Here is a 26436-nt window from a genome sequence, read left to right as displayed (position 1 = left end):
GGTTTGCCAGTATTTTATTGAGGATTTTTGCATCGATGTTCATCAGGGATATTGGTCTAAAATTCTCTTTTTTTGTTGTGTCTCTGCCAGGCTTTGAAAGAGCTCTTTTCAATGTAGACATAGATTTTAATCAAACATGCATACATTAGAAAAACGTGTAAGCAAAGAAACTTGGTTAATGTATCTCTAAAATTCACATTGAGTCCAATTTTCTTTTCTTTTTTTTTTTTTTTGATGTCGGGGGACAGTCTCCCTCAGTTACCAAGGCTGGAGTGCAGTGGCGCGATCTCAGCTCACTACAACCTCTGCGTCCCGGGTTCAAGCGATTCTCCTGCCTCAGTCTCCTGAGTGGCTGGGACTACAGGCGTGTGCCACCATGCCTGGCTAATTTTTGTATTTTTAGTAGAGACTGGGTTTCACTATGTTGAACAGGCTGGTCTCAAACTCCTGACCTCAGATGATCTACCCGCCTCAGCCTCCCAAAGTGTTGGGATTACAGGCATGAGCCACCGTGCCAGGCCCCAATTGTCAACATAAATTTCTTGATAACTTCTATGCCACCAGGAGCACTGTTAAAGCAGCATTTTAAAAAATAACTTACAAGAGAACTAAAAGCCCATTTTTGCTATGCTCTTAAGTCAGCTTTGCAAGTATGTAGACTAGCTTCCTTTTGTCTCCCATTTCAGCATATTGATAACGAAACCTGATTTACTATCTCCTCCATTCTCTCCCCACAACCACTATTTTCTAAGAGTTAAAGGTGATCCTCCATTGTCTCAGGGATTTTTCACTTCAGTCATCCATTGTGAAAGTTTTGATCCTAAAGATTTTGATATTATCTGTGCATGCAGGAACAACTATCATGTCACAACTGCCACCTGGCCAAAAGATACCATTCAACTGTTAGACTTGCCTCCATTTCAGAGATGTTAAGATATGAAAAAAATGTACCTTTTTAAATGGCTGAGATACAGCATCTTAAATACTGTTAGTGTCATGGGTATAAGGGAAAACTTTCCCAAGAGTAACTGTGAAGGACAACATTTATCTGAATGTGTTAGTTACAATATGCTTATTTTTCAGTCTTATACGCATCTTAAAACTTTTTAAATGTGAGCTCCAAATGGTGATTTCAACTGTAACAACTCAATCCTGGAAGGCACAGAAAGGGAGGCATTATGAACTTAGAATAAGAGCATTTGCTGTGTTTAGTTTTATATTCCCAAGTGTACCACTTTCCTGAGGTTACAAGTGCTATGTTGTTATAAATTATGATAATATTATTATAGGTTTTATAACATAATTATTTATGTATTATATGTTTTAATATACATGATGATAATATAAATATTGATAGAAAAATTCATTGTTGTCAAACCATAGTGGGTGTTTATCTTGTAAAAGAAATCGACAAACACTTCCAGATTTAGGTACTGTCATCAATGTCATATTGCAGACAAAAATAAAGTTTTCTGGTAGCCATCAAAAGGTGGATTTTTTTTCCTATGCCCTTGCATTTATGGAATTTCTGTTCTTTTGGAAATAATTTAAGAATCTTCCTATTAAATGTAGCACATACCTTTAATTTTTTTCTGCCTTAGAAATTTGAGAAATAAAACAAAAAAAATCACTTTTTGCACTAAAAGTACATTTTTGTCACTAAAAATTTGGAATTAAAGATGCTTGCCCTTCCATTTCATTTAGATCTTAAAATCTTTCATATCTTTAGCTTTTTTATTTTTTAATCTATTTTGCTTGACCAGTTTCTGACAAAGGTGTTTAAAAGCCTCCAATTATTATGAATTGTAAATTTCTCCCTATAATCCCATTGCTTTTTCCTTTATATATTTCTTTTATTTGTTTGTTTTGAGATGGAGTTTCACTCTTGTTGTCCAGGCTGGAGTGCAACGGCACAAGTTCGGCTCACTGCAACCTCCTGCAACCTCTGCCTCCCAGGTTCAAGTGATTCTCCTGCCTCAGCCTCCCAAGTACCTGGGATTACAGGCATGTGCCACCACGCTTGGCTAATTTTTTTTTTTTTTTTGTATTTTTAATAGAGACGGGGTTTCACCATGTTGATCAGGCTGGTCTCAAACTTCTGACCTCAGGTGATCCACCCACCTCAGCCTCCCCAAGTGCTGGGATTACAGGCGTGAGCCACTACACCCGGCCTCCTTTGTATATTTCAAGACTGTATTGTTAGGGGCTTATATGAAGTTCACAGTCAACAGCTTGGTAAATTTTCTTTCTTTTATCAGTGTGAAGTAACTAATTATTACTAAACTGCCTTAAATCATAGTTTGTCTGACACTGATGTTGCCTCACCATTTTTCTTTAGGTTGGTATTGGCCTAGTGTATCTTTTTCTCTTCCCTTGTTTTCAACCTTTCTGTGTCATTTTAAATGTGTTTTTTGCAAGTAGCATAGCCGAAATATTTTAAATTCAATCTGACAGTCTCTTAGTGAGTTTAACTTACTTACATTTATTGTGACTACTGATACTACTGAATTTTTCTTCCATCTTACTTTGTGTTTTTTATTTGCCAGGCATTATATATATTTTATCTTTTTTCTGCATATTTGGATTGATGAGATTTTCTTTATTCTCTTAATTTTTCCCAGGTGTGGAAGTTACATATTCTATTAATTTGTATGCATTATCTTGAATTATTTCTTTTAACACAGACTTAAATTTATATTTTTTAAAACAAAGTCTGAAATTAATCAGTATTCCCTATCCTTTTTTAACAAACAGGAACTTAGCACACTTTAGCTTCCCTATGCATATCATTACTTTATTAAAAAATAGGAAACAGCTCTGTACTCCCTGTCTGTGGCAATCAATAGGAATACTCTATCTCTGCCTTGTTGGGTTTCTCCAGACAACCTCTCTTCCTCTTCTAAGTAACCTATCCTTATCCACACTGCCTAACTACAGGAGCTTAAAGCTGACAAAACTACAGCTTTGTATGTTGAGCCCAGCTTAGTCTCGCTTGGGTGACTCAATGCAAGCACACATATTCAAAGAAAGAAATACTAGATGATAAAGGCCCTCAGCAGAAAGCCCACTAGGCCCCCAAAAATCATCAGAGCTCACTGGAAGGGCTACTAGAAATGAGTAGAATGTTCCCCACCTGGCAGTCCAATCTAAATGGGGCTTACTGCATTAACTAAATGGCTGGAGAGAAAGAAAATAACTGAATGAGTGTTGATGCCCACTAGACTGTTCTAGTCATTTAAATGCATTTGAAGCCTCGCTTTCTTCACTTCTAAAATTCTCACGGTTCCATTAAGTGAATAACCAAAATATTATTTTAAAAATAAGTTTGCAAAGGACTCTTTACATATATTACCTTGTCTAATTTAATTTTATGTAAAGTGCTGTGAAAGCTTTCCAAAATATAATGCTGGGGTTATCTTCACTGCTGGTGAAGAACCAGCAAATCAAAGATAATTATAGAGCACTATTGAGAGGTGAAGCCAGCTGGGATTCTGGGTCGGGTGGGGACTTGGATAACTTTTCTGTCTAGCTAAAGGATTGTAAATGCACCAATCAGCACTCTGTGTCTAGCTAATCAGGTAGGGGACTTGGAGAACTTTTCTGTCTAGCTAAAGGATTGTAAATGCACCAATCAGCACTCTGTGTCTAGCTAAAGGTTTGTAAATGCACCAATCAGCACTCTGTAAAAATGCACCAACCAGCGCTCTGTGTCTAGCTAAAGGTTTGTAAATGCACCAATCAGCACTCTGTAAAAATGCACCAATCAGCGCTCTGTGTCTAGCTAATTGGGTGGGGACCTGGAGAACTTTTCTGTCTAGTTAAAGGATTGTAAATGCACCAATCAGCACTCTGTGTCTAGCTAAAGGATTGTAAATGCACCAATCAGCACTCTGTGTCTAGCTAAAGGATTGTAAATGCACCAATCAGCACTCTGTGTCTAGCTAAAGGTTTGTAAACACATCAATCAGCACTCTGTAAAAACACACCAGTCAGCGCTGTGTCTAGCTAAAGGTTTGTAAATGCACCAATCAGCACTCTATAAAATGGAACAATCAGCAGGATGTGGGCGGGGCCAAATAAGGGACTAAAAGCTGGCCACCAGAGCCAGCAGCAGCAACCCACTGGGGTCCCCTTCCATGCTGTGGAAGCTTTGTTGTTTCACTCTTCGCAATAAATCTTGCTGCTGCTCGCTCTTTGGGTCCGCACTACCTTTATGAGCTGTAACACTCACCACGAAGGTCCACGGCTTCACTCCTGAAGCCAGCGAGACCACGAACCCACCAGGAGTAATGAACAACTCCGGACGTGCCACCTTTATGAGCTGTAACACTCAACGCAGAGGTCTGCAGCTTCACTCCCGAAGCCAGTGAGACCACAAACCCACCAGGAGGAATGAATAACTCCCGACACGCTGCCTTTAAGAGCTGTAACACTCACTGTGAGGGTCTGCGACTTCACTCCTGAAGTCAGCAAGACCACGAACCCACCATGAGGAGGAAACTCTGGACACATCTGAACATCTGAAGGAACAATTTCCAGACACACCATCTTTAAGAACTATAACACTGGGCCGGGCGCGGTGGCTCAAGCCTGTAATCCCAGCACTTTGGGAGGCCGAGATGGGCGGATCACGAGGTCAAGAGATCGAGACCAGCCTGGCTAACATGGTGAAACCCCGTCTCTACTAAAAAAATACAAAAAACTAGCCGGGCGAGGTGGCGGGCGCCTGTAGTCCCAGCTACTTGGGAGGCTGAGGCAGGAGAATGGCGTGGACCCGGGAGGCGGAGCTTGCAGTGAGCTGAGATCCGGCCACTGCACTCCAGCCTGGGCGACAGAGCTAGACTCCGTCTCAAAAAAAAAAAAAGAAAAAGAAAAAGAACTATAACACCGACTGTGAGGGTCCGCAGTTTCATGCTTGAAGTCAGTGAGACCAGGAATCCACCGGAAGGAACCAATTCTGGACACACTATCAGCTGGCCCAGACAGTGAACATAAACTAGATTTCAAATTATAATTTTAAAAAATTACTATTCATCTAGTTCATGTATCAGCATGCAAATTATCTGCTCTGTGTACTACCTACCGTTATTTCTTGATTCTGGGAGTGTTCTCGGTAGTAGAAAACCTGATCTAGAATCAATAAATGATGGTAGGTCATTTCAGGACACACCACTTTACCACTCAAGTTCTAGACTCTCTTATGTAATATAAAGGGAAAAAGATAAAAGGAAGCACTTACTGAAACTGAAATCCCTTACCTTCATTACCTAACAACAAACCAAAAGGTATTTTGATCTCCATTCTATAGCCGAGGAAGCAGAGGCTCTGAGACACTAACTTTCCTAGGGTCAAGCAACTAGTAAGTGAAGGAACCGGACACAATTCTTCTATTTTAATACTAGCTTAAGCAACACATCATTAGGAAGATAAATCTACTGTGTGTCAAAAGGCAGAAACAAAATCAGTTCAAGCCTGGGTACCTATTATAAGCCATTTCAGCATAATGTTTAAGGATTTCTGTCTCAAAAGTATAAATGATTTTGAGAGTAATGATTAATTCCCCCACATTTACTTTGAGAAATGACTGTCAAGAGGTGACTAGCACAGAAGCTTAGCCATATAATTTATTAAAAATTGTTCCTAGTTTCTTAGAAGCAAATAGACTATTCTTCTTTAGAGGCAACATTTTCCCTAAACTGCCTAGTTACTTGACAATCATCAAGTTCCACGAAGGCACTCAACCTTCTCAAGAACATCATGACTGAGAGATCTGGCCTGAAAATTCACATATGATCAGTCATGTTATAAAACCATTTCTATAAATAGCAACCTCTGGCACTACATATGATTGTTTAACACATCATTATTTAGAGAGGCAGAGACGCAAAGGAAGTACAAATTCACAGAAGAAACCCCTTGCACCACCAAGATATAAAGTCTTCCAGAAAAAGTACTCAAGAAGAAAGTAGAAAAATCTAAGCCTCAAAGCACAGTAATGACCCTATTTGTCAGTAATAGTTATGCATGCCAACTCTGGAAGTAAAAACTGAATTACTAATGTCTTACTCTAAATGTTTCTGTTCCCAGAGAGAAATTGATAGGGAGAGGTGAAGTTAGCCCAGGCATTTTGAAGGAAACAGAGAGGGATCAAACTTCAAATGGTAATCATCTTATGCCAAAACAAAATATAGGGCTTCTGAAAATGGTGCATTGGTTTCAAGTTCATATCAAACATCTTAAGCAGTATAATTTGCTGATTATCTTTCATATTAAGTTCTTTTTTCCCCCTTCATACTATAGCTTCTCAAAGCCTTAAGGTCAGAATCTAATTTTAAGACCTAGAAAAAGTTTTTATTTTAATCCCAAAACGAGGATCAATTCTTCAAATGTTAAAAGTGTGATATTGCTGAAGACTGTAAATTGCTCATTTTCAGTGAGAGACTTTAGCAGTTACAAAATTGGAAAAGGAGTGAGTGGGACCAAAGCCAGAAAGAATCAAGAGAGGGAGAATCAGGCCGGGCATGGTGACTGACGGCTATAATCCCAGCACTTTGGGAGGCCGAGGTGGACAGATCATAAGGTCAGGAGTTCGAGACCAGCCTGACCAACATGGTAAAACTCCGTCTCTACTAAAAATGCAAAAATTAGTCAGGTGTGGTGGTGAGTGCCTGTAATCCCAGCTACTCAGGAGGCTGAGGCAGGAGAATCACTTGAACCTGGGAGGCGGAGGTTGCAGTGAGCCGAGATCGCGCCACCGCACTCCATCCTGGACAACAGAGCGAGATTCCGTCTCAAAAAAAAGAAAGAGAGAGAGAGAGAGAGAGAATCTTGGAGGAGCTGAGAAGGACCCAAGGGAGGGCAGAGTGTATGTGTGGGCATGAAGACCTAGGAAGAGGTATGGCTGCTTGGAAAGGGGGTGGAGGAATGCAAGAGAGGGCAGGGAATAGCGGAGGGTAGGTGAGGGGAGGAGAGTGAGTAAAATACTTGAAAGAACTAGCTAAGGAAACTAACTGGTGAATAGCAGTCAAATGCAAAAGACAGCCTCAAAGGTAGGCCCGTATTTATAAGAATCTTCCCCAAAACTCCGGAAAAGTAGAGCAAAAAAACCCTCAAAAAACAAAAAACTGGAGAATTCTGAAGAATGATAATCATAAAAACCTTTTACAAACATACAAGTAAGAAAAGCTGTCATATAAAGACCTCAAAAACTATTATTTACAAGGAAAAACAGATCTGGCTAATATAACTTAAAGTTTATTTTTTAATAGGATGTTCGCTTTTTTCATGGCCTCACTCCACAGAAAATAAAGCAATTAAACATATGCTTCTGAAAAAAAAACATAATTCTTATGTTTCTAATTTTTAGTTTTTTAATTGTGGTAAAATACATATAATACTTGCCATTTTACCCATTTTAAAGTGTACAATTTTGGTAGTATGAGGTACACTCATGATGTTATTCAACTGTCACAACTATCTATTGACAAAAATTTTTCATCATCCTGAACAGAAACTCTGTACCTACTGAACACTAACTCCCTTTTCCTCCGTCTTCCAGCCCCTGGTAACCTCTATTTTACTTTCTGTCTATGAATTACTCTATTCTAGGTACCTCATGCAAGTGGAATCATAACAATATTTGCGTGATTTATATGAATCTTATCTGTATATTTAAAACAACCTAAATGTCCAACAGCAATAAGGGAATGGAGATTTTTTTAAAAGTGATTTAGTCATATATTGGAATACTATATAGCAATAAAAAATAACTTTATTTGCATTTAAAAATCTCAAAAACACTGCTGACCAAAAAAAAAAAAAAAAGAATGCTGCTGGGCCAAACACAGTGGCTACACCTGTAATCCCAGCACTTTGGGAGGCTGAGGCAGGTGGATTGCTTGAGCCCAGGAGTTCGAAACCAGCATGGGTAACGTGGTAAAACCCAGTCCCTACCAAAAAAGAAAAAAAAAAATTAGCCAGGTATGGTAACATGTGCCCCAGAAGTCGAGGCTGCAGTGAGCTGTGATCATACCACTGCACTCCAGCTGGGGCAACAGAGCAGACTCTGTCTCAAAACAAAACAAAACAAAACAAAAAAAGTAAAAAAGTATATTCAACCTAACTCATATGTACAAAGGACACCAGGGCTGATCACTGCCTGCTCTAGCACATAGAAATCTTGATTGTCAAATTCATACATCCAAGAGGGGCAAAAACTCCCAGCTCAGGCCCAGATCTAGATCTGGCCTTCCTGTTAGGCTTCCTATTGAGCTCACTGTTATGTAAGATACAGTTATAGAAATGATTTTAAATAACCCAAGACATCATGGAATAACTATATTAGCACATCTCACATCTCCCTTTACTTTTTTTTTTTTTTTTTGAGACAGGGTCTTGTTCTGTCACCCAGGCTGGAGTGCAGTGGCGTAATCACAGCTCACTGCAGCCTCAACCTCCCATGCTCAAGCAATCCTCCCACCTCAGCCTCCTGAGTAGCTGGGACCACAGGCACATGGCACCAAGCCTGACTAATTTTTAAATATTTTTTATAGAGATGGGGGCTCCCTATGTTACCCAGGCTGGTCTTGAACTCCTGAGTTCAAGTGATTCTTCTGCCTTAGCCTCCCAAAGTGCTGGGATTACAGGTGTGAGCCATCACACCTGGCTACATCTCCCTTTTCAAAGCACACATAGTGTCTTATTTTCTGTTGTTGGTTAGTTAGGCTAAGTAAATTATAGCCAACTCACTCTATGAAATATTAGGTTGCTGTTAATAATGCAAAATATAAAGACTATCACAACATGGAAAAAAATTTCCAAAACAATATTAAATAAAAATAACAAAAAAGTACACGAAAAAGGATCACAATCATGTAAAAACATAGGTACATATGGATAATGATAGGAGGGGAACAGAATTATCAGTTATATTATGGTAGCAGAATTGAGTGATTTTTCATCTTTAATTTCTTTCAATGTTGCATTAATAAATTATTTAACCAGTGTTTTAAAACACTCTATATATTATAAAAGAATTAGCTAAACTATATCCATTTTTCATAGCTACAAATCCACAGAAACCTTTGGGTGTATTCTAAAAAATATTTTAGATCTCTCAAGTTTCATTACTTTAAAACCGAATTAGGAGTCAAATTCAGTTGTCTCTGCTTACCGACAGCACGGTCCTGGGAAAGTTACAGAATCTCTCTAATCCTTGTGTTCCTCAGCCTCTGAGCTTCTGTATTTCCAACATTGTTCAGGGAAGCCAACTGCTTAAAGATTAATCTCAGATCCTGGACCCATCCCCCACCCCGCCACTTCCTCTACCTGGGGAAAACAGTTCTTAGTATTGGATGCCACCTTGCCAGAGACAGATGAAACCTTGAAGAGTTTATTATATCCCTAAAGATAAATAACATTTGTTCCCCAAGAAGAAAACTAATATTCACTGAACACCTGTGCACCCGACACTGTACCAAGTATTTCACATATGCTATATTGTATACCTTCCTGGGTCCCACTAGACCACAGAACCAATTTCTGGAGGGAGTCAGGGCAATCTGCATCTTAAATAAATTCTTTATTTCAATAAATTTTAAATAAAGTGCATACACAAGTTTGGAAACTAAAGATCTAGGGACAAATCATTAGGGGGTTGTGGTGTACATTTTTTAAAACGTAATGGAAATTATCAGAGTATATTGCAGGTAGTAAATGTTAAGTGTTGTTTCTGTAAAAATGGTTGTCGGTTATATATTGTCTACATATGTACTAGGCCACAATATAAAATTTATTTCTTACTGTTGGTCACAGTCAAAAGGTCTGAAAAACACCGGCTGAGCATTACAGACTTAGAATAATGCACAATGAGGCAGAATAAAAACAAAAAAGCAAGAAAAAGGAGATGGCATAATATCTATAATTTAAGCTCCACAAGTATCTAAAGAATTAGCAAAATGTAAGACACCTAAATTCTGATCATTCACAGTAATAAGGGGAATTAAGGTATTGGTAAGTTGGCTAAAAGGCCAATAACGTTGCTTTAGCCAATAACCTTATTCTATCCCCACTTTTTGTTTACCGTAGATAATAACAAGTAGAATGGACAAATTAATCAAACCTCACTATCCCCTATGCCAGATGGGATGGTCGTTAAGAAATGCATGGTATAAAGAAAGAAAGGAAGCAGTTTAGTTCATTTATAATCAAATTCCAATACCTGAATAACCAAAAGTAACCATTCATTAAAACCATCTGTGGGGTCCTACTGTTGATCATGGCTAATCAGTCCTAAGTACTGTAAATATTTATTACGCCATCCCCCCGCCGCCCCTTTGTTTAAAACCAAGCCACGGAATTTATGGGAAACTAGAGTAACAACTCTATCTCTAAGTGAACTTAAGACAACCAGATTCCCTAGCAGTGGCAAGCGAGCGGCGCGCCTGCTTTTCTCCACTCCGAGGCGGGAAAAGCAGAGCTCCCGTAGCCGCGATTTTCCCTAGAGTGGGAGCGACGCGTAGCTCAAGCCAGTGCCCCACAGGAACCAGGTGGCAGTTGACCAGGTGTTCCCCCGGGAACTTGGGGCCCGGAAGGCTTGCCCACAGAGAAGAATAAAATGCGATCCCACCTGCATACATACAAACACGATCGCACGCGCCAAGCCAGGACGGAAGCACAATACGTGTTTCTGTCGCGTGGGGGAGACTCGAAAGGCGCGGGGCGTGGAGGACGGTAGCAAACCCTTCTCAACCCCCGGCCCACTGCCCCTACCCTTCTGCCCCCGCCTTTCCAGATTGGCTGGAGATCGAGTCCTCAGATCGGGAATTCACGCGCGGGAAAAGCGTAAAAGAGAGCGAAGCGTGCTGACGAAGGGGACAAATGAAAACCCCACAAACTTACCTTGGTGGCAGCCGCCGCCGCTCGCTGTCTGACCCTGAACTATAGGAGCAAGCCTCCGAGACTGCGTAGCCGCCAGAGGGGAGGGTCCGGACCTGTTCGAGCCGGAAAGAACCGGCCTCCGCTGTGGGCAGGTTCCCGCTGAAGCGAAGCTAACCCAGACTGAGGCTTAAAAGGGGTCGACCTGGTTAACTAGAAAGGGCGACTAGTGACCCTGACCTGGACGCGCTCGGATTGGTCGATTCCAGTGTTGTCTCAGATGAGACTCTTCTATGATTGGCCAGAAAAGTCAAGCGGGAACCCGGAGGTTGGCAGGTGGGGGGCGGGAACAAAACAAAGTTGTTACCCTAGCAACAGAGAGACGCCGCGCTCTCCACAGTCTTTTCCGAGCCTAGCCTGAGACCGGAAAACTGACCAAGGTGAGGAAACTCGAACCTTAGGAGGGGAAAAGACAGGGTCCTCAGATGCCGTGGCTATCAGAAAAACTAGGGAAAACTCTAGATATTCATAACTCTGAGAGATACCCCCCAAAAGCCACAACTTGAACAAGGTAGAGGAGACCCGTTCCCTAAATCCCGCTATCCTAGACTCTAGAAGCAGGACGCTGCTTTAACAAAACTCGGTTTTACAGGATGTGAGTGAGAGATGGGTGCTGATCGACTGTCAGAAGGCAAAAATGAACATCTGAAGGTTTCTCAGCTGGTCTTCTCTCAACTCTCACATGCACTTATTGATTCTCCCTTACCATTAATAATGACTAATTTGGGAATGTAAACCATATTCTCTTATAGGAGGATCTCGGTGCTCCAAACTGGAGCAGCCACTGTACCCTTCTGTTTTATATGTGCCACTGTACCCTTCTGTTTTATATGTGCCACTGTACCCTTCTGTTTTATATGTGCAGGCACGATTTATCCTGGCCTAGCATGCCTTGGTTAGGAAATGTTTTGGGGGATGTAACATTTCAGACTGGGAAAAAAAAAATGGCCCCAGTACTCACTATGTGAATAATGTCCTTTGTGCGACAACTTGAACGCTGTGGCCTGAGAGTTCCAGTGTTGCTTGGTTAGATAAGCTGAGGAGTGAGAAGTGGTCAGACCTTCACTTGGTGGGCCCGAGTGTACTGTGCAGAGACTACTTGTACCTACAAAACCTACTACTCGCCAAGGGCTGATTGGGAAAGTATTACATGTCGTTTGACTGTAACTGTCAAAAGATGAGGAAGTATGACCAAAAAAATTAAATCTGAATGAAGGGAGAGAACCTAGTTTGACCAAAGAGGGAGGAGTCATCACTCCTTAAGAGCTTCTTGTGATAAGGATTCAGAACAGAGACTGTATTTCCTAAAGAAATAAAAAAAATAGGACTCGGGGAGAAAATTTAAAGCACAGCAAGAAAATTTGCCGGGCCAAGCGCGGTGGCTCCTGCCTGTAATCCCAGCACTTTGGGAGGCCGAGGTGGGCAGATCACTTGAGGTCAGGAGTTCAAGACCAGCCTGGGCAATATGGCGAAACCTGGTCTCCACTAAAAATATAAAAATTAACCGGATGTGTTGGCGCCTGCCTGCCTGGATGCTGAGGTGGGAGAATCACCTGAGCCCTGGAGGTCGAGGCTGCAGTGAGCCGTGATGGCGGCACTGCACTCTAACCTGGGCGACAGTGAGACATGGTCTCAAAAACAAAAGAGGTCTCATACTCCACCTCTATCTAAAAAGAAGTCCCTCCAACTTCCTTTTAGATAGAGATGGAGTATGAGACTTCAGATAGATAAACAAAGAGGAAAAAATATTAAGTGTATTAAGCTTGTCTGAAATGTACTATATAGCATTCGATAATTCAGGATGGGTCCTACAGAAACCAAGGATTTGCCTCTCCATATAAAAACTAATTTTTTTGTAATCTCAGCACTTTGAGACTCCTAAGCGAGGGATCGCTTGAGCTCAGGAGTTCGAGACCCATCTGGGCAACACGGTGAAGCCCCATCTCTAAAAGTAATAACAAAAATTAGCCGGCGAAACCCCGTCTCTACAAATAATACAAAAATTAGCCGGGCACACTGGCGCAGCCTGTAGTCCCAGTTACTTGGGAGGTTTGAGGTGGGAAGACTACTTGAGCCAAGGAGGTCGAGGCTGCAGTGAGCGGAGATCGTGCCACTGCACTTCAGCCTGGTCTACAGCAAGATCCTGTCTCCAAAAAAAAGAAAAACAAAACAAAAACAAAAACAAAACTCACTTTTCAAAAAGAATTGGGATGGTACAGACTCCTCATGAATAAATGACTAAAATAGAGGAAATCTGAAATCAAGAGGTGCTTTTTTTTTTTTTTTTTTTTTTTTGAGAGTGTCGCTCTGTCGCCCAGGCTGGACTGCAACCTCCACCTCCCGGGTTCAAGCGATTTTTGGCCTCAGCCACCTGAGGAGCTGGGATTACAGGCGCGCGCCACTATGCCTGGCTAATTTTTGTGTTTTTAGTAGAGACGGGGTTTCACCATGTTGGCCAACTGGTCTCAAACTCCTGACCTCAAGTGATCCGCCGCCTCGGCCTCCCAAAGTGCTGGGATTACAGGCGTGAGCCACCGCGCCTAGCCAAAAGACACTTTTTTTAAATTTAATAATCAATAACTATTTAATTTCTTGACCTCTTTTTCTATGAAAGATTCCAGGTACTTTCAAAAAGCATCTTCCTTAAATATGTTTTAAATTTGAAACGAAAACTGTTAAGTTCCCATAGTTACTTATGAGTTAGTACATTTTTTGGTAGTGAAAGTTAGAGACAGGAAAAAGAAACCATTCTTAGTATTGTAATGATACATTCAAAATGAATTATTTTTAATAGGTGGGAAATCATTGATGAGTATAGTTATCAAATAATGCAAAGCAGAAAGCAATTAGTCAGTATATTATAATTTAATTCAGACATAGGCAGAGATGATGTCACTTTTGTGTTCTCAGGAGAATTTTAAAGGAGGAATTGCTAAATTAAGGCACTATATAAATAAAGTTGCTTCAATTTAGGAAAGCTGATTGAAAAAAATAAATAAAAAATATGAAGTTGCAGAAGAAATGCCAAATTTATTTAGAGAATAAATAGATTTTCAGTACTTTCAAATCATTGTGTTAAAGTCAGTATTTTACATAGGGATATATCTATTTACTTAAACAAGTTCCAAAAGGATATTGCCTGGTGAATTTTTTTTTTTTTTTTTTTTTTAGATAGAGTTTCTCTCTGTCACCCAAGCTGGAGTGCAGTGGCACGATCTTGGCTCACTGCAACGGCCACCTCCAAGGTTTCAGTGATTCTCCAGCCTCAGCCTCCCAAGTAGCTGGGATTACAGGCGCCCGCCACTATGCCCGGCTAATTTTTGTGTTTTTTAGTAGAGACAGAGTATTGCCATGTTGGCCAGGCCGGTCTTAAACTCCTGACCTCAAGTGATCCGCCCACCTTAGCCTCCCAAAGTGCTAGGATTACAGGATGAGCCACCGCACCCAGCCCTGCTTGGTGGTTCTTTATCACCCTGATTTTATTTACTATATATACTTTAATTAATAAAATTTACTATTTGAATAGTCTGTAATTCAGAGTTTTCACTAATTTACCTAGACTTTTCTACAATTAACTGATGTCAAAAGCCATTTTTGTTGATACTGTAGATGGAGGCAAATAAAATAGAAAGCATGATCCCAGCCTTACAACCAGTCTGACTTTAACTCAAGGTTACTGATATTGCTTAAGTGCTGTGGGTCTGGAGCCAACCTGGTTGAACTTTTTCAGCCCCTGACTGGCTCCAGTGTTAGGTTAATGAGCTGGTTCTGGAGTGTCAGTTGCTTTAGCTCATTGTGGCTAGTAGATGGTCCAATCATGCTTCTATTTATGAAGACCCCAAGTACTCAGGTTAATGTGGGAAAATCAAAGGCTCTATCTGGAAAATGTTGCCATTAGCATTGGCCTAGCAAAAGAAAATGAAAGAAAGAAAAACAAAGAGCTTAGAAAATTTATTTTCTAAATGACCAACTCTCAAATAAAAGACAGTAATATATTTTGTTTTTACTGAAACGCTTAAATTTTCCTTAGTTTAAATTTATTCTTGGCCTATGTAAGTGACAGTGCCAGATTCAAACATTTTAGGCAGTGTGGCTCCAGAATCTTCTTTTTTATTTTTTATTTTCATTATTTTATTTATTTATCTATTTTTGAGGCAGGGTCTCACTCTGTCTCCCAGGCTGGAGTACAGTGGCCCGGTCTCGGCTCTTCCATCTCTGGGACTCAAGCTATTATCCTGCCTCGGACCCCTGAATAGATGGGACCACGAGGGCACGGCACTGCGCCCGTCTAATTTTTGTGTTTTTTGTAGAGTCGGGGTTTCGCTATGGTGCTCAGGCTAATCTCGAACTCCTGAGCTCATGTGACCCATGAACTCACCTTGGCCTCTCAAAGTGTTGGTATTACAGACATCAGCCACCACACTCGGCCAGAATCTTCTTTTTAAAAATCACTACACTGTACTATTCAAGTAGTCAGGGCAAAAGGAAGAATACACTCCAAGGTACAAAGGCAGGAAATGATAGAGTATGTTTAATAAGCAGTTTAGTTTTTAACACAGTATGTAGGAGAATAATAGGAATGAAGGACAAAAAATTACGTTGGGACTATATCCTGAAGGACCTTGATTGCCAGACTCAGGATGAACTTAAATGTATATCACATTTAGAAATAAAAGATAGACCTATAAACTAACACTGCATAGTTCATTGTAGTAAAGATAGTTCACTACAAATAGTTCATTTGTAGTTCCTAAAAAGTCCTCCTGTTTTCGTTTTTCAACTGTGATCTACTTGTGTCAAATGAACTTTAATAAATGTTTTTAATCAAGTTTAGTAAGTTATTCTTAGTATATTAGACTTCTTAAAAAGCTAGTAGAATCTTCCTTTCCATTGAATTTAGAATGCTTTTTTCTAAAAATTCACAAATTGCTTTTCTCTTTTGATACTTTGAACCATTTAACTAGTTAGTCACAAAATATTTGGGATTCCTTTGTTTCTCAAAATGCAATATCAACAAACTTGTCATGATTTATTTATTTTTGTTTTCATGATTTATTAATTTGTGTTTACAGATTATTATTACATTTGAAGGTAAAAATACTTTGGCTAAAGTGGTAATTTTATTTTTATATTTCTATTTCAATTGAGCTATAGTGCAAATCTATGGCATCTTATTCTAGCATGATTTGGAAGTCCAACTGGACGTCAAGAAGTCTAATTCCCAATATGCATCAAATATATAAAGTGTTACTAAGAATCATTGTGAATAATTTAACAAAAACAAATGTACACATTCCAAGGAGGACCATCCCCTTCGAAGTAGTCACTTTTGGAGGCTAATCTATTTATTCTAATGTGGTTGTTATTGCTAAAATTGCTTTTGAAACTTCTGTTTTAGAATCACCTTGAGGCATGTAGCACATTCTTTTGAATATCCTCAAAAAAGAAAATCTTCATATTTTGAAAGTAGGCATGATATCTAAATATATCTAGAAATCACCTGGGGACAGATCTGATGTGTAATCAAACCAAATGATACCGTAATGATACCTATTTTCTTGGTGATACATATGAAGGTAATTCCAAATAAAAAGAAAAATCCCAAAATATTTTGAGCATTGATAGCATAATTTACATCAGTGTATAACCTTCCAAATGACTATTTTGAAACATAACATTCAGATGAATTTAATCATGCTTCATTTAGTATTAATCCACTGCTGACTATGTGCCGGCTCCAGTTATTAAAGACACTAAATCTACAGGTATAGCTTCCCACTGCTCACACTGGCCTACTTCCCACCTAATGAGAACCAGGCCAGAGTTCTTTTCCAACTAACTGGTAGTGATTTAGAATTAATCTGGTTTTTCTAAATCCAGTATCCAATGTACCAAAGGAACCATAACATTCCTTCATAACCTCCACTGTGGGTACCTAGGTGACATGAGAAAGCCACTGACGCAGTACCTGGTGTGTTTTCTCTTTTCCAGCTGGAAGTTTGAGCCCTATTCTGCCCTATTCTGAACCTTCATCTCTAGCAGTCAAGTTGTGCACAGTCCTCGAGAACTGTACCCCACCTTCTATAGGCCAGCGTCCTTCTTCACCCTAAATAGTTCTACCTGTAACCATTACTTCAACCTTTCTGCCCCGAAGCACTGCTCATGTCCAGGAACTCCTGCTGCCATGTCTCTGCCAAGCAGATAAGACCACATAAATTGTAGTTCTGACTACTACCTCAGACACAATATTTGGAACTTTAGAATACCTACTTATGGGTTAGCTTTGCTGGTCCCAGTTTATTCTCCTTTCATTGGCCTACCATTGAACTTTCACATATCTCATGATCAAATATCTGTGGGTACTGATACTATGTGTCAGATAATGATATTTTTATATAGCATTTCATATTTTAGTAAACTCACCTGCATTGCATAATTTGATCATCAAAACAATTTTGTAAAAGTATGTAATACTGGTATAATAAACAATTTCTACTATATTTGTTTTTTAAATATCTCATTTGCACCATCTCAACTCAAATACCAATTATATAATTGCATCAGATACCTGGATGCATTTTTTTCTTTCATTGTCAAAGGTTGAAAATGTTACAATAAATTTTTGCTTTTAATATTAGGTAAATATTTAATGAACACATAATCAACTAGGAATTTAAAAATATAAACAGGATCCTCTTTGTTTTATTTGTGTCAATTATTCATTTCCATTGCAGACTACCAGATTGTACTGTGAGAGAAAATTATTTTATTACCTTTTATTTCACTTTTCCAGTTTAATGACTTTCCAATGTAATGAGTTTTATCATTAACTTATTCCACATCATTATTAGACATGATAGTCATACCCAGCAAAATAAAACTTTTAAATAACTAATAATAACCAACATATGTTGAGTGCTAACTTTGTGACCAGCACTGTTCCAAACTCTTTTACTTGTATTAAGCTACTTAATTCTTGTAACAACCCTAAAAGATAGACACTGTTATTATCTCCATTTTATCAATAAAGAAAATTAGATAATCGGAGTTTAAATAATATGCTGAAAGTCACAGAGCTAAGAAAGTAAATGATGGATACAAATCCAAGCAGTTGACTCCAGAGCCCCTGCTTCTAACCGCTATGATATATTGCCTCTATGCTACAGGTACAGGGCAATTTAATATTTACTTCATACCCTCAATGTCTTTGATAGATACTAGGATCAGTTTTCTATTTTAAAAAGAAAGTCAAAATAATGGCAAAACATAATTTAAAAAACCAGAAGATTTGTAAAACACTATCTGCATGCAGATTGATTTTGACAGTACCAGCACACATTCGAGAATCCTTTTGTATTACTGTTCTAGGTACAAAGCAAAAATTTTGGAGATCATTTAATAAAAGTACTAAAGAAATACTTCCCATGAGTTAATTTTATTACCATGTTTTCAAAATGTCAGCAGAAGTGTAAAAAAAGATTCCTATTATATTTATGCCGAAATCACTACCAACAGATCTAATTCTACAGTCTTTATTAAGGTTATTCATAAAAGTCTGACACCTCTAACATTTTTAAAGATCCTGAACTTCCTACTCCAAATATAACTGCAGAGATTATTAAAAAGACTGCTGTCTGAATGGTAGCATTATAGGTAGTTATACTTTTCTTATTTATACATTTAATGTATTATTTCCTAAAAAGCCCACAATAGACATTTATAGTATCACTGTTATAATCAGAAAAACAATTTTTCATTGAAAGTCAATGAACTAACCCATTGGAGCTCTCAAATGGCAATATAATGCTAGGCATCATCAAAGGTTAATTAAGAATTGAAATAAAGCAGAAGATACAGGCCTGCCTGAGGCAAAAAAATGTGAAATGAATACAGATCATCAGGGCATGTACCTCAAACGACATATTTTTCAGTTCACTTAGTAGAATACACAGCCTAAACAGCGTACATGAGACAAATAAAAAGACAATCCAAAAAATATGTTCCCAAATGATGATACATAATGTATCATACACTTTTTCTAGAGGTAGGGCTTAAGAATCTACATTTTAAACCAACTCCCCCAAGTGATTATTAAGCACATTAAAACCCGAGAGCCACTATAGTAGGTGCTCGATAAGTGCTTGTTAGCTTGAGTATGACATTTTAGTAAAGCAGGCTGAATGTTTGAGTTTACTTGGTGCTCCAGGTCTGTGAGTTAGCAAAATACATATATTTGAAGGAGTTTAAAAGGATTTCCAAGGAAGTATAAGAACCAATGGAGTGACCGAGGGAAGAAGGGAGATATGACAATAAAACATCTTCATGTCTTAAATAAAACAGAAAAGTAAAATACCTCTTTCGGATTATCTTTTTCTTCAGATAATGGAATCTGAAAATATGGATTCTGAAAATATGGAGACAGAAAATATGGACTTTGAGAGTGTTTCTTCAGTTACAGCTCTGGAAGCCCTCTCTAAGCTACTTAATCCTGAAGAAGAGGATGATTCTGACTATGGACAGGTGGTCATATACTTACAGTTGAATTAGTTTTGTTTATGGGAAGTTGTGGAACCATATTTGAACAACCTGTTCCCACCTAGCTGTGGGAGCAGAGCTGTGTCATTTGATACATTCATAGGAAGCTACAAGGCTGATTATGCATGACAATGTAACCTCTAGTACATTTCTAGCAAACATAATTATATTTTTCTAAACCACCTGAACACTGAATAAGAAAATAGTTCTGTAACTATGGTAGCAATAGCCACATTTCAAAATGTTGTCATTTATATTTATGACTAAAGAATGCCTGACAACCATTGCAGAGTGGTAGCTAGGATTGTTTAAGCCTAGATGATATTTCTATAAGACAAATATTTTCAGTTATACAGTATTAATTGGACCCCCAAGTACCAGTCCCTTAATTTTCTAATTTGTCTACACATTAACGCAGAACAGAAAGTTTTTGAGCCAAATAATAGGGCAAACTAGCTTCAGTCTACCAAGATTGTCTTCCCAGTAATGCACAAATAAAGTTGTGGAGTCTAATTAGTTGAGTAGCATTTGGGGTCAGGATAAGTAATGCCAGCAAGGCTTGCAGTAGCAAGATGGGCTTCATTTTAGGTAGAAGAGTTCCTTGAACTGACCTTTTACCACTCCAAGGTTACTGCCAGTATTCCCAGAACAATTAAAACACGTTTATATAACTCCCCTCTCTCCATTCTCCTATTTCTTAACTATCAGTGAGCCTTGGCCATCAGATTGCCTATGATAAGGCAAACAAAATTTGGGGCAAAAAATCCCATAGTATAACGGACTATGTCAATTTGCATAAAATTATTTTAATGAAGTGTTTTGTTATATGACAAATTTACCATGAATAAATCATCTTTCACAAACGTATGTATCAATTTACTCCTCCCAAAATTTATTTTTGCCACAATGTGGAGAAAAAAGCAAGCTATGAACAGGCAGCAAATTCAGTGGCTCAGACTGACACTGAACTGAGGTACCACCCTAAGGAAGAGCTTAGGTGGAATAGGGCAGAATAAATAAGAGGTGAAATGGAAATAAAATTTGTAGAAGAACTGAGTCAGCTTGGAGCCAGGATCAGGAACCAGGAAGTTTTAGTGAGGGAAAAGTCTTAGTAGAGGCTGAACAAAGAAACATCAGGACGCTAAGGACAGCATTGGCTATACACAACAAACAGGACATAGGAGAAAAAGTTAGGAACAATATATCAGTGAAGTTGGGAAGGCAAGCTCATTTTTGCTACCTTAGTTGAAGTAGCAGAATAATAATTTTCTGGAGCCTACATCCTAGGAAAGGTAAAGTTATGCCATATAGAAAAAGTATATCAAGTATTTGAGAAACAGTAACCTTGAATATAGTGAAGTGGAACTTGTAACTGTGACAGATTCAAATATAAGGATTTACCCTGGTTACAGAGCCTATTCCATTTGGTGTTTATGGTTGGAGGTGTTTATTTGCATCTAGAGGTGCTTCTAGGAGGAAAGATGAGTGCTTATGAGAATAGAGACTAACGTAATATTACTGAGTTGTACAGTTTATAAAGGAAAATTACTATAATAATGTATGATTCTGTATATCTGGGTTATAAGCAATTTTGAGATAATTGGTCATTCAGACACTACAGTACAGATATCATTAGAGGACACAGAATTAGAGTATCAGAACAGTGGGAGAATAATTAATGTTTCTAATGAACTATTACATTTTCCAGGAGAGAAACTGCTTTTCATTTTTTAACATGTATTAATCTTGGGAACTGTGGGATGATTACAAGAGTGATGTGTTTTTGAAAATATGCTCTCTGAAAACAGCAAGAGAACAGTTGCATACACATTGCTTCATTTACACTATCCCTTTTCTATATGACTTGTTAAGAATCTGGGAGATTGGGGAGAGAGTGTGTCTGTCATTTTTCAAACCCATGAGGGGATCTTAAGGCCTGTGGGAAATAAGGTTCACTGCTCTTCACAGACATTATAATGAGGATGTTCTGTCTTACATATTACAAAGTGGCATGAATTGCAATGATAAATTGCTCAGATAATTGGCTGTAGATTAATGGTAAAGGCTCAAATGATGTTCTAATAGAAAACAATTGCCAGATGGTTTTTAATGTTTTTATGATCCCATTCCGTCTTTTAACTTGAAATTTTTATTTTTAATCATTTATTTTCATTAAATTAATAAATTGAAATTCCTGTGTGTTCTGAGCCAATCACTGTCCATGGAGAGTATACCAATTTTTGTCATGAATGTCCAAGATTTTTTTCTACTGCTTTTAATTTTACGTGGAAGGCAGCACTCAACAAGAGGCCCTCATGTTCTGAGAAATGCTTTACTCTGATTGACTATTAGTGTTCTGATGATTAATAATTTAAGAAAAGTACTACACATTTATATGACATTAGTGATTAAAAAGAGGGAAAAAAGTCCCAAATATTATCTTGGGATTTTCACATAAAAATGCCTGTAATGCCTTAACTGCAGACACAGCACTTTTGGAACACCTTTTGAAAAGGAATAGTTACTGTCTCAGACACTTTTGAGATATTATAGATTAATTTCTGATTTGTAACTTTTGGAATAGTTTCACATAATAAAGACCCATGTGAGCTGTTCCATCAGCTTTCAAGGACAGACACTACTCTCCTTGCCCAAACAAGACATTCTAACTTTTGTACATGTCTAAAGTCTTAGGAGATGAGGACAGGGGCCTGAAAAAAGAGAGATAGAGGTGCTAGTTGGCCAGTTGGCAAGAAGATAATAATTTTTTGACTGCCAGCAGTGGAGTGAGTTGGTGCTGCAGGGCATGACATCAGCAAAAACAATAGTAAGAAATTGGGATTTTCTTGAAATATCAAAGAATCCCTGAGACAGGCCAATGAGGTGGTGTCGCTATAGCAATAGTGTAATATGTGTTATACTTAGTTGAAAAAACGAAGATTGCTTGTATTGGTGAATCAGGGCAAGTCCTTTGGGGATGTGCATGCTTGTGCAGAAGATGGAGAAATAAACTTTTATGAAGACTGAAGTACATCAGCATATATTAGAGACTATTAATTTGTGGTTGCTGTTTAAATCCACTAGTTCAGTGTCACAAGGCGGTGGGACAGGGAAGTGTTTCATACCTATAGTGGAAAAAAGTAAAAGCAGTTATCAGGGCTTTTGAATGATTAATTTGAAGTCTGAATACTTAGCTTCTGCTTAGTGTTAGTTTTTATTTCTATAAAACTTTCACATACTCTGTCCTCCATCTGACTACAACCAGACACTGCTAAACCCCAAAAGTGTCAATGCCTTTATACTAATACTTGGTTCTAACCTTCATAGAGATGAATGTGGCTCATTCCTCTATCCCCAGGGATACATGAGTCACTGAGCTGGAACTAGGGATTTAGCCTGACCAAATATCAATTCTTCCCTAGAGTCTATTAAACCAAAGACTTTTTGAAAGAACAAGGAAAGCATATTCACAATAGTACTTGGCATCTGTCTTTCTGTTGTATAACAATGATGGGTAATTAAACTGGAAAGCTCCATGAGTTTTTTTGATGGAAATCCTATCAAATTTGAAGTATCACTAGTCATATAGGTTATACAAGTATTAATTATAGAATAGTGAACCTTTTCTCCTCCCTCAGACAAATGGTTTATCTACTATTGGAGCCATGGGTCCTGGGAATATTGGACCACCCCAAATAGAAGAACTCAAAGGTAAGTTATTTAACAAAGCAGTATAGATCAATATAATATTTTCCTTGGTAGAAAAATTATAGGGAGAGTAATACATACTAATACTAGTGTTTATTAAGATGAACTAAATAACAATGTATTGTATACTTGGAAATTGCTAAGATAGTAGATTTTAAGTATTCTCATCACAAGTAAATGATAAGTAGGTGAGGTAATCCATATGTTGATTAGCTTGAGTTAGTCATCCACTGTGTATATGTATTTCAGAACATCATATGGTGTATCATAAATATATACAATTTATGTTTGTTCATTAAAAATGGAGGAATAAATAAATAATTTTTAAAAAGAGAAAAGGTGAACTAAAATAATCATGGAAATGATGAATAGCCATTTACATATAAAGATGCTGTTTTTACTCTACTACTGCAGGTAAATAGTTTTTCTAATAATGGAAAATATATTTGCCTTGAATTATCCACATTCCTTGCATATTTTCTGAGATAGAAGACCAAGAAAGTCATGTGTGGTTAGATCATCTTTTATTTTTTAGGGTCTATTTACCAAGATGCTTAGCTTCTTTACCTTCTACCTTCCTATATTCTAGCAATTTCATGGAATTCATTCGTTGAGTTATTTAATAAATATTTATTGAGAACCTATTATGTATCAGGCAGTATGACCATCTCTGAGACTACAATGCAGATCAAAACAGAAAAAGTCCCTGTTCTGATTGAGCTAATAGATTTTTGGAGAAGACAATAAAACAAGCAACTACACAATTTTATCTTACATTAAGATGCTTATAGATTAACGTCTTTGAGTTTACTTATTAAAAAAAACAGGTCCAATAAATGAGGCTAAATAATATTTTTACATTTCCCCAGCATTTTGAGTTATACATTTTTAGAGTTGAACATTTTACAAATCTTTAAAAATATAAAAAGCTTTAATTCTGTTGGTCATGATCACCATTAACCAGAGGATAAGAAGGGAGAGGAAGTGAATTTCATTCATCATTTTAGTTAATTGCAAAAGATTTGCCTGGACAAATGTTTAAAATAATGGCTAAAATGAGGTCTAAGGATGGTTTTAAAATTTCAGTTATTATTGCTATACATACTCAAGAGGCTATTTGCCGTACTTAAGAGATATTCGCTCCATGGCAGACTAGTTCACATTTCATGTATTTCTGTGCTGCCTGTATTTCTGATAATGTAGGTCTAATAATCTTTAAATTCTGAAGGCAACGATTCATATGTAAAATGTTACATATAAATCTGTAGTTAGGCTTTTCAAAGCCCATGCTAGATAGAAGCTGATAATTTCAAAAGAATTGCCAGAATTGAAAACCTGACAATTGGGTACATTTCTGAGAATGCTTAAAATGACTCAAAGCAGTGTTCTGCACCTAATGCAGGTCTCTACTGGATACTACAATAGTTAAAACAAATGTAAGCTGTGTTTTTGCGTGCCTATGGAGCCTATCCACTTTTAAACATTTAAAGATGACATGCAGAAACCCAACCTCATGCTCAGCTCTGCATAAAGGACAAGTGGTAGAGATTTTCTTTAAAGCTTGTGTCTACATGAGGAAAATCCTGGACTAAAAAATGATCATTGCATCCACTGCTTTCAGTTTCTTTAATTGATATTATTATTTTGAGAATTATGTCATGCTTGCATGGAAAAGATATCAAGGGGTTTTTGTATAGTAAAAACAATGCAAGATAAGACATTTCTCTCCACATCCGATTGATTGTAGTTGTGATTTTTTCTTTTACATAAAAATATTTTAAAATATAATCCTATTTATGTTTCTAGAAAAATGTATAATATTTCTTTTCATGTGTATATGGAGAGAGAGAGAGAGAGAGAGAGACTGGAATGATACACAACAGAATACTAACCAGAATACCAACATTGATCATCTCCAGGCAGTTGGATTGTAGATTATTTTCTTCTTTTTGTTTATGTGTTTTTGCCAAATTCTCTACAGTTATTTTTATAATTCTACAATGTATTGGTTCTGTATTGATAGAAACATTTAGTCAGTAGTTACTAATTTAGCTTGTTTTGACCAGAAAACAAGCTAGTGATTACAAATAACGTTTTATTTCAATGATCCCAAACTGAGTGTGAAGAAGAACAGGAGCAATTTAGAGACGGAAAAAGCATGAGCTTCAGCTTTATCTTCCCTTTCTTCACAGTTATCCCTGAAACCAGCGAGGAAAATAACGATGACATCTGGAATTCAGAAGAGGTTCCAGAAGGAGCAGAACATGATGATATGTGGGATGTTAGAGAAATCCCAGAGTAAGTCAAATGAAGCCGGAATGTCTTTAGGAGTTTAAGTTAGCTGTGTCATCTGATAGCATTTTATTTTTTACAAGATTCATAAAGTAACATACCACATAAAAGATAAAACTACAGTGACACACAGAAAGCATCTGTAATTGATGATTTTTTTCCTTCTAGAGCAGAAACAAGTAATAAAGCATAACACCTTCCTTTCAGTTATTATCTAGCAAAAAATGAAAAATATAGTCATTTCCATTATACATTTATATTTAATGTCAGTTTGTTGTATAATGTGGAACTAGCAGTTGGAGAAAGCCAGCCCATTAAATTGCAAGCATTCATACAAACTAAATTACAATGCCATGTTTATTGTCAAGGACTTGCTTTTAATTACTCAATGTTCCACAATTTTGGTAAAAGGCTATGTTCTCTCTCCAATTATCAATTATTACCCAGACTTGTTTACTAGATATTCTAAGATTATGTTTAGTATTCAGTGTGTTTTGCAAGCAGGGTTCAAGACTTGCTTTGTAGCCTTTCCAATACAATCAAGTTATAAATATGAAATTTATAATTACTATAAAAAGCCTTTTATTATGATTTTAAAAGTACTCATACTTTTAATGAACCTTAAAATATATTTATATACATAGATGAAATTATTGGTCAAATAGACTAAGCTTTACATATATGTATTTTGAAATAAAATTTGGATTGACTATTTAGAATAGCAGGGTAAAACAAAGCCAACACTTACTAAATTATAATGTACTATATAAATTCTTAAAGACTTCTATGGCAAGTGATCTGGCAAGTTTTCTAATACTGAATACAAAACTATCCAGTATATATATATATACACATTTTTATATATTTATATATGTTTATATATTTTTTGGAGTATATATATATATACCCCAATGCAGTGGTGCATGCTAAGGGGACAATAAGCAGGTAAAAGACAGAAGAGTGACT

The 26436-nt window shown here is 37.5% G+C and overlaps 2 protein-coding genes across 3 annotated transcripts in view; one reads left to right on the top strand and one right to left on the bottom strand.

Annotated features, from left to right (window-relative positions):
- NUP62CL (nucleoporin 62kDa C-terminal like) overlaps positions 1–11067 on the bottom strand; it is a 92310-nt gene extending 81243 nt beyond the window's left edge. The window contains exon 1 of the mRNA XM_011970447.1: positions 10900–11067. The gene's annotated coding sequence lies outside the window, so the exon portion shown is untranslated. The remainder of the gene's footprint in view (positions 1–10899) is intronic.
- A 191-nt stretch (positions 11068–11258) lies between these two features.
- PIH1D3 (PIH1 domain containing 3) overlaps positions 11259–26436 on the top strand; it is a 37406-nt gene continuing 22228 nt past the window's right edge. Inside the window, exons 1-5 of one of the 2 annotated variants that reach the window (XM_011970445.1) lie at positions 11259–11315; positions 11801–12078; positions 19315–19455; positions 23109–23181; positions 25371–25476. In XM_011970445.1, the coding sequence (XP_011825835.1) occupies positions 19318–19455; positions 23109–23181; positions 25371–25476 (317 nt within the window). In that variant the 5' untranslated portion in view covers positions 11259–11315; positions 11801–12078; positions 19315–19317. The remainder of the gene's footprint in view (positions 11316–11800; positions 12079–19314; positions 19456–23108; positions 23182–25370; positions 25477–26436) is intronic. The other variant, XM_011970444.1, reaches the window with a different exon arrangement.

This window comes from Mandrillus leucophaeus, unplaced genomic scaffold, assembly GCF_000951045.1.
Source record: "Mandrillus leucophaeus isolate KB7577 unplaced genomic scaffold, Mleu.le_1.0 Scaffold949, whole genome shotgun sequence".
Taxonomy (NCBI): Eukaryota; Metazoa; Chordata; class Mammalia; order Primates; family Cercopithecidae; genus Mandrillus; species Mandrillus leucophaeus.
Note: the sequence above shows the minus strand (reverse complement) of the source record. Positions and strands in the feature narration are given on the sequence as shown.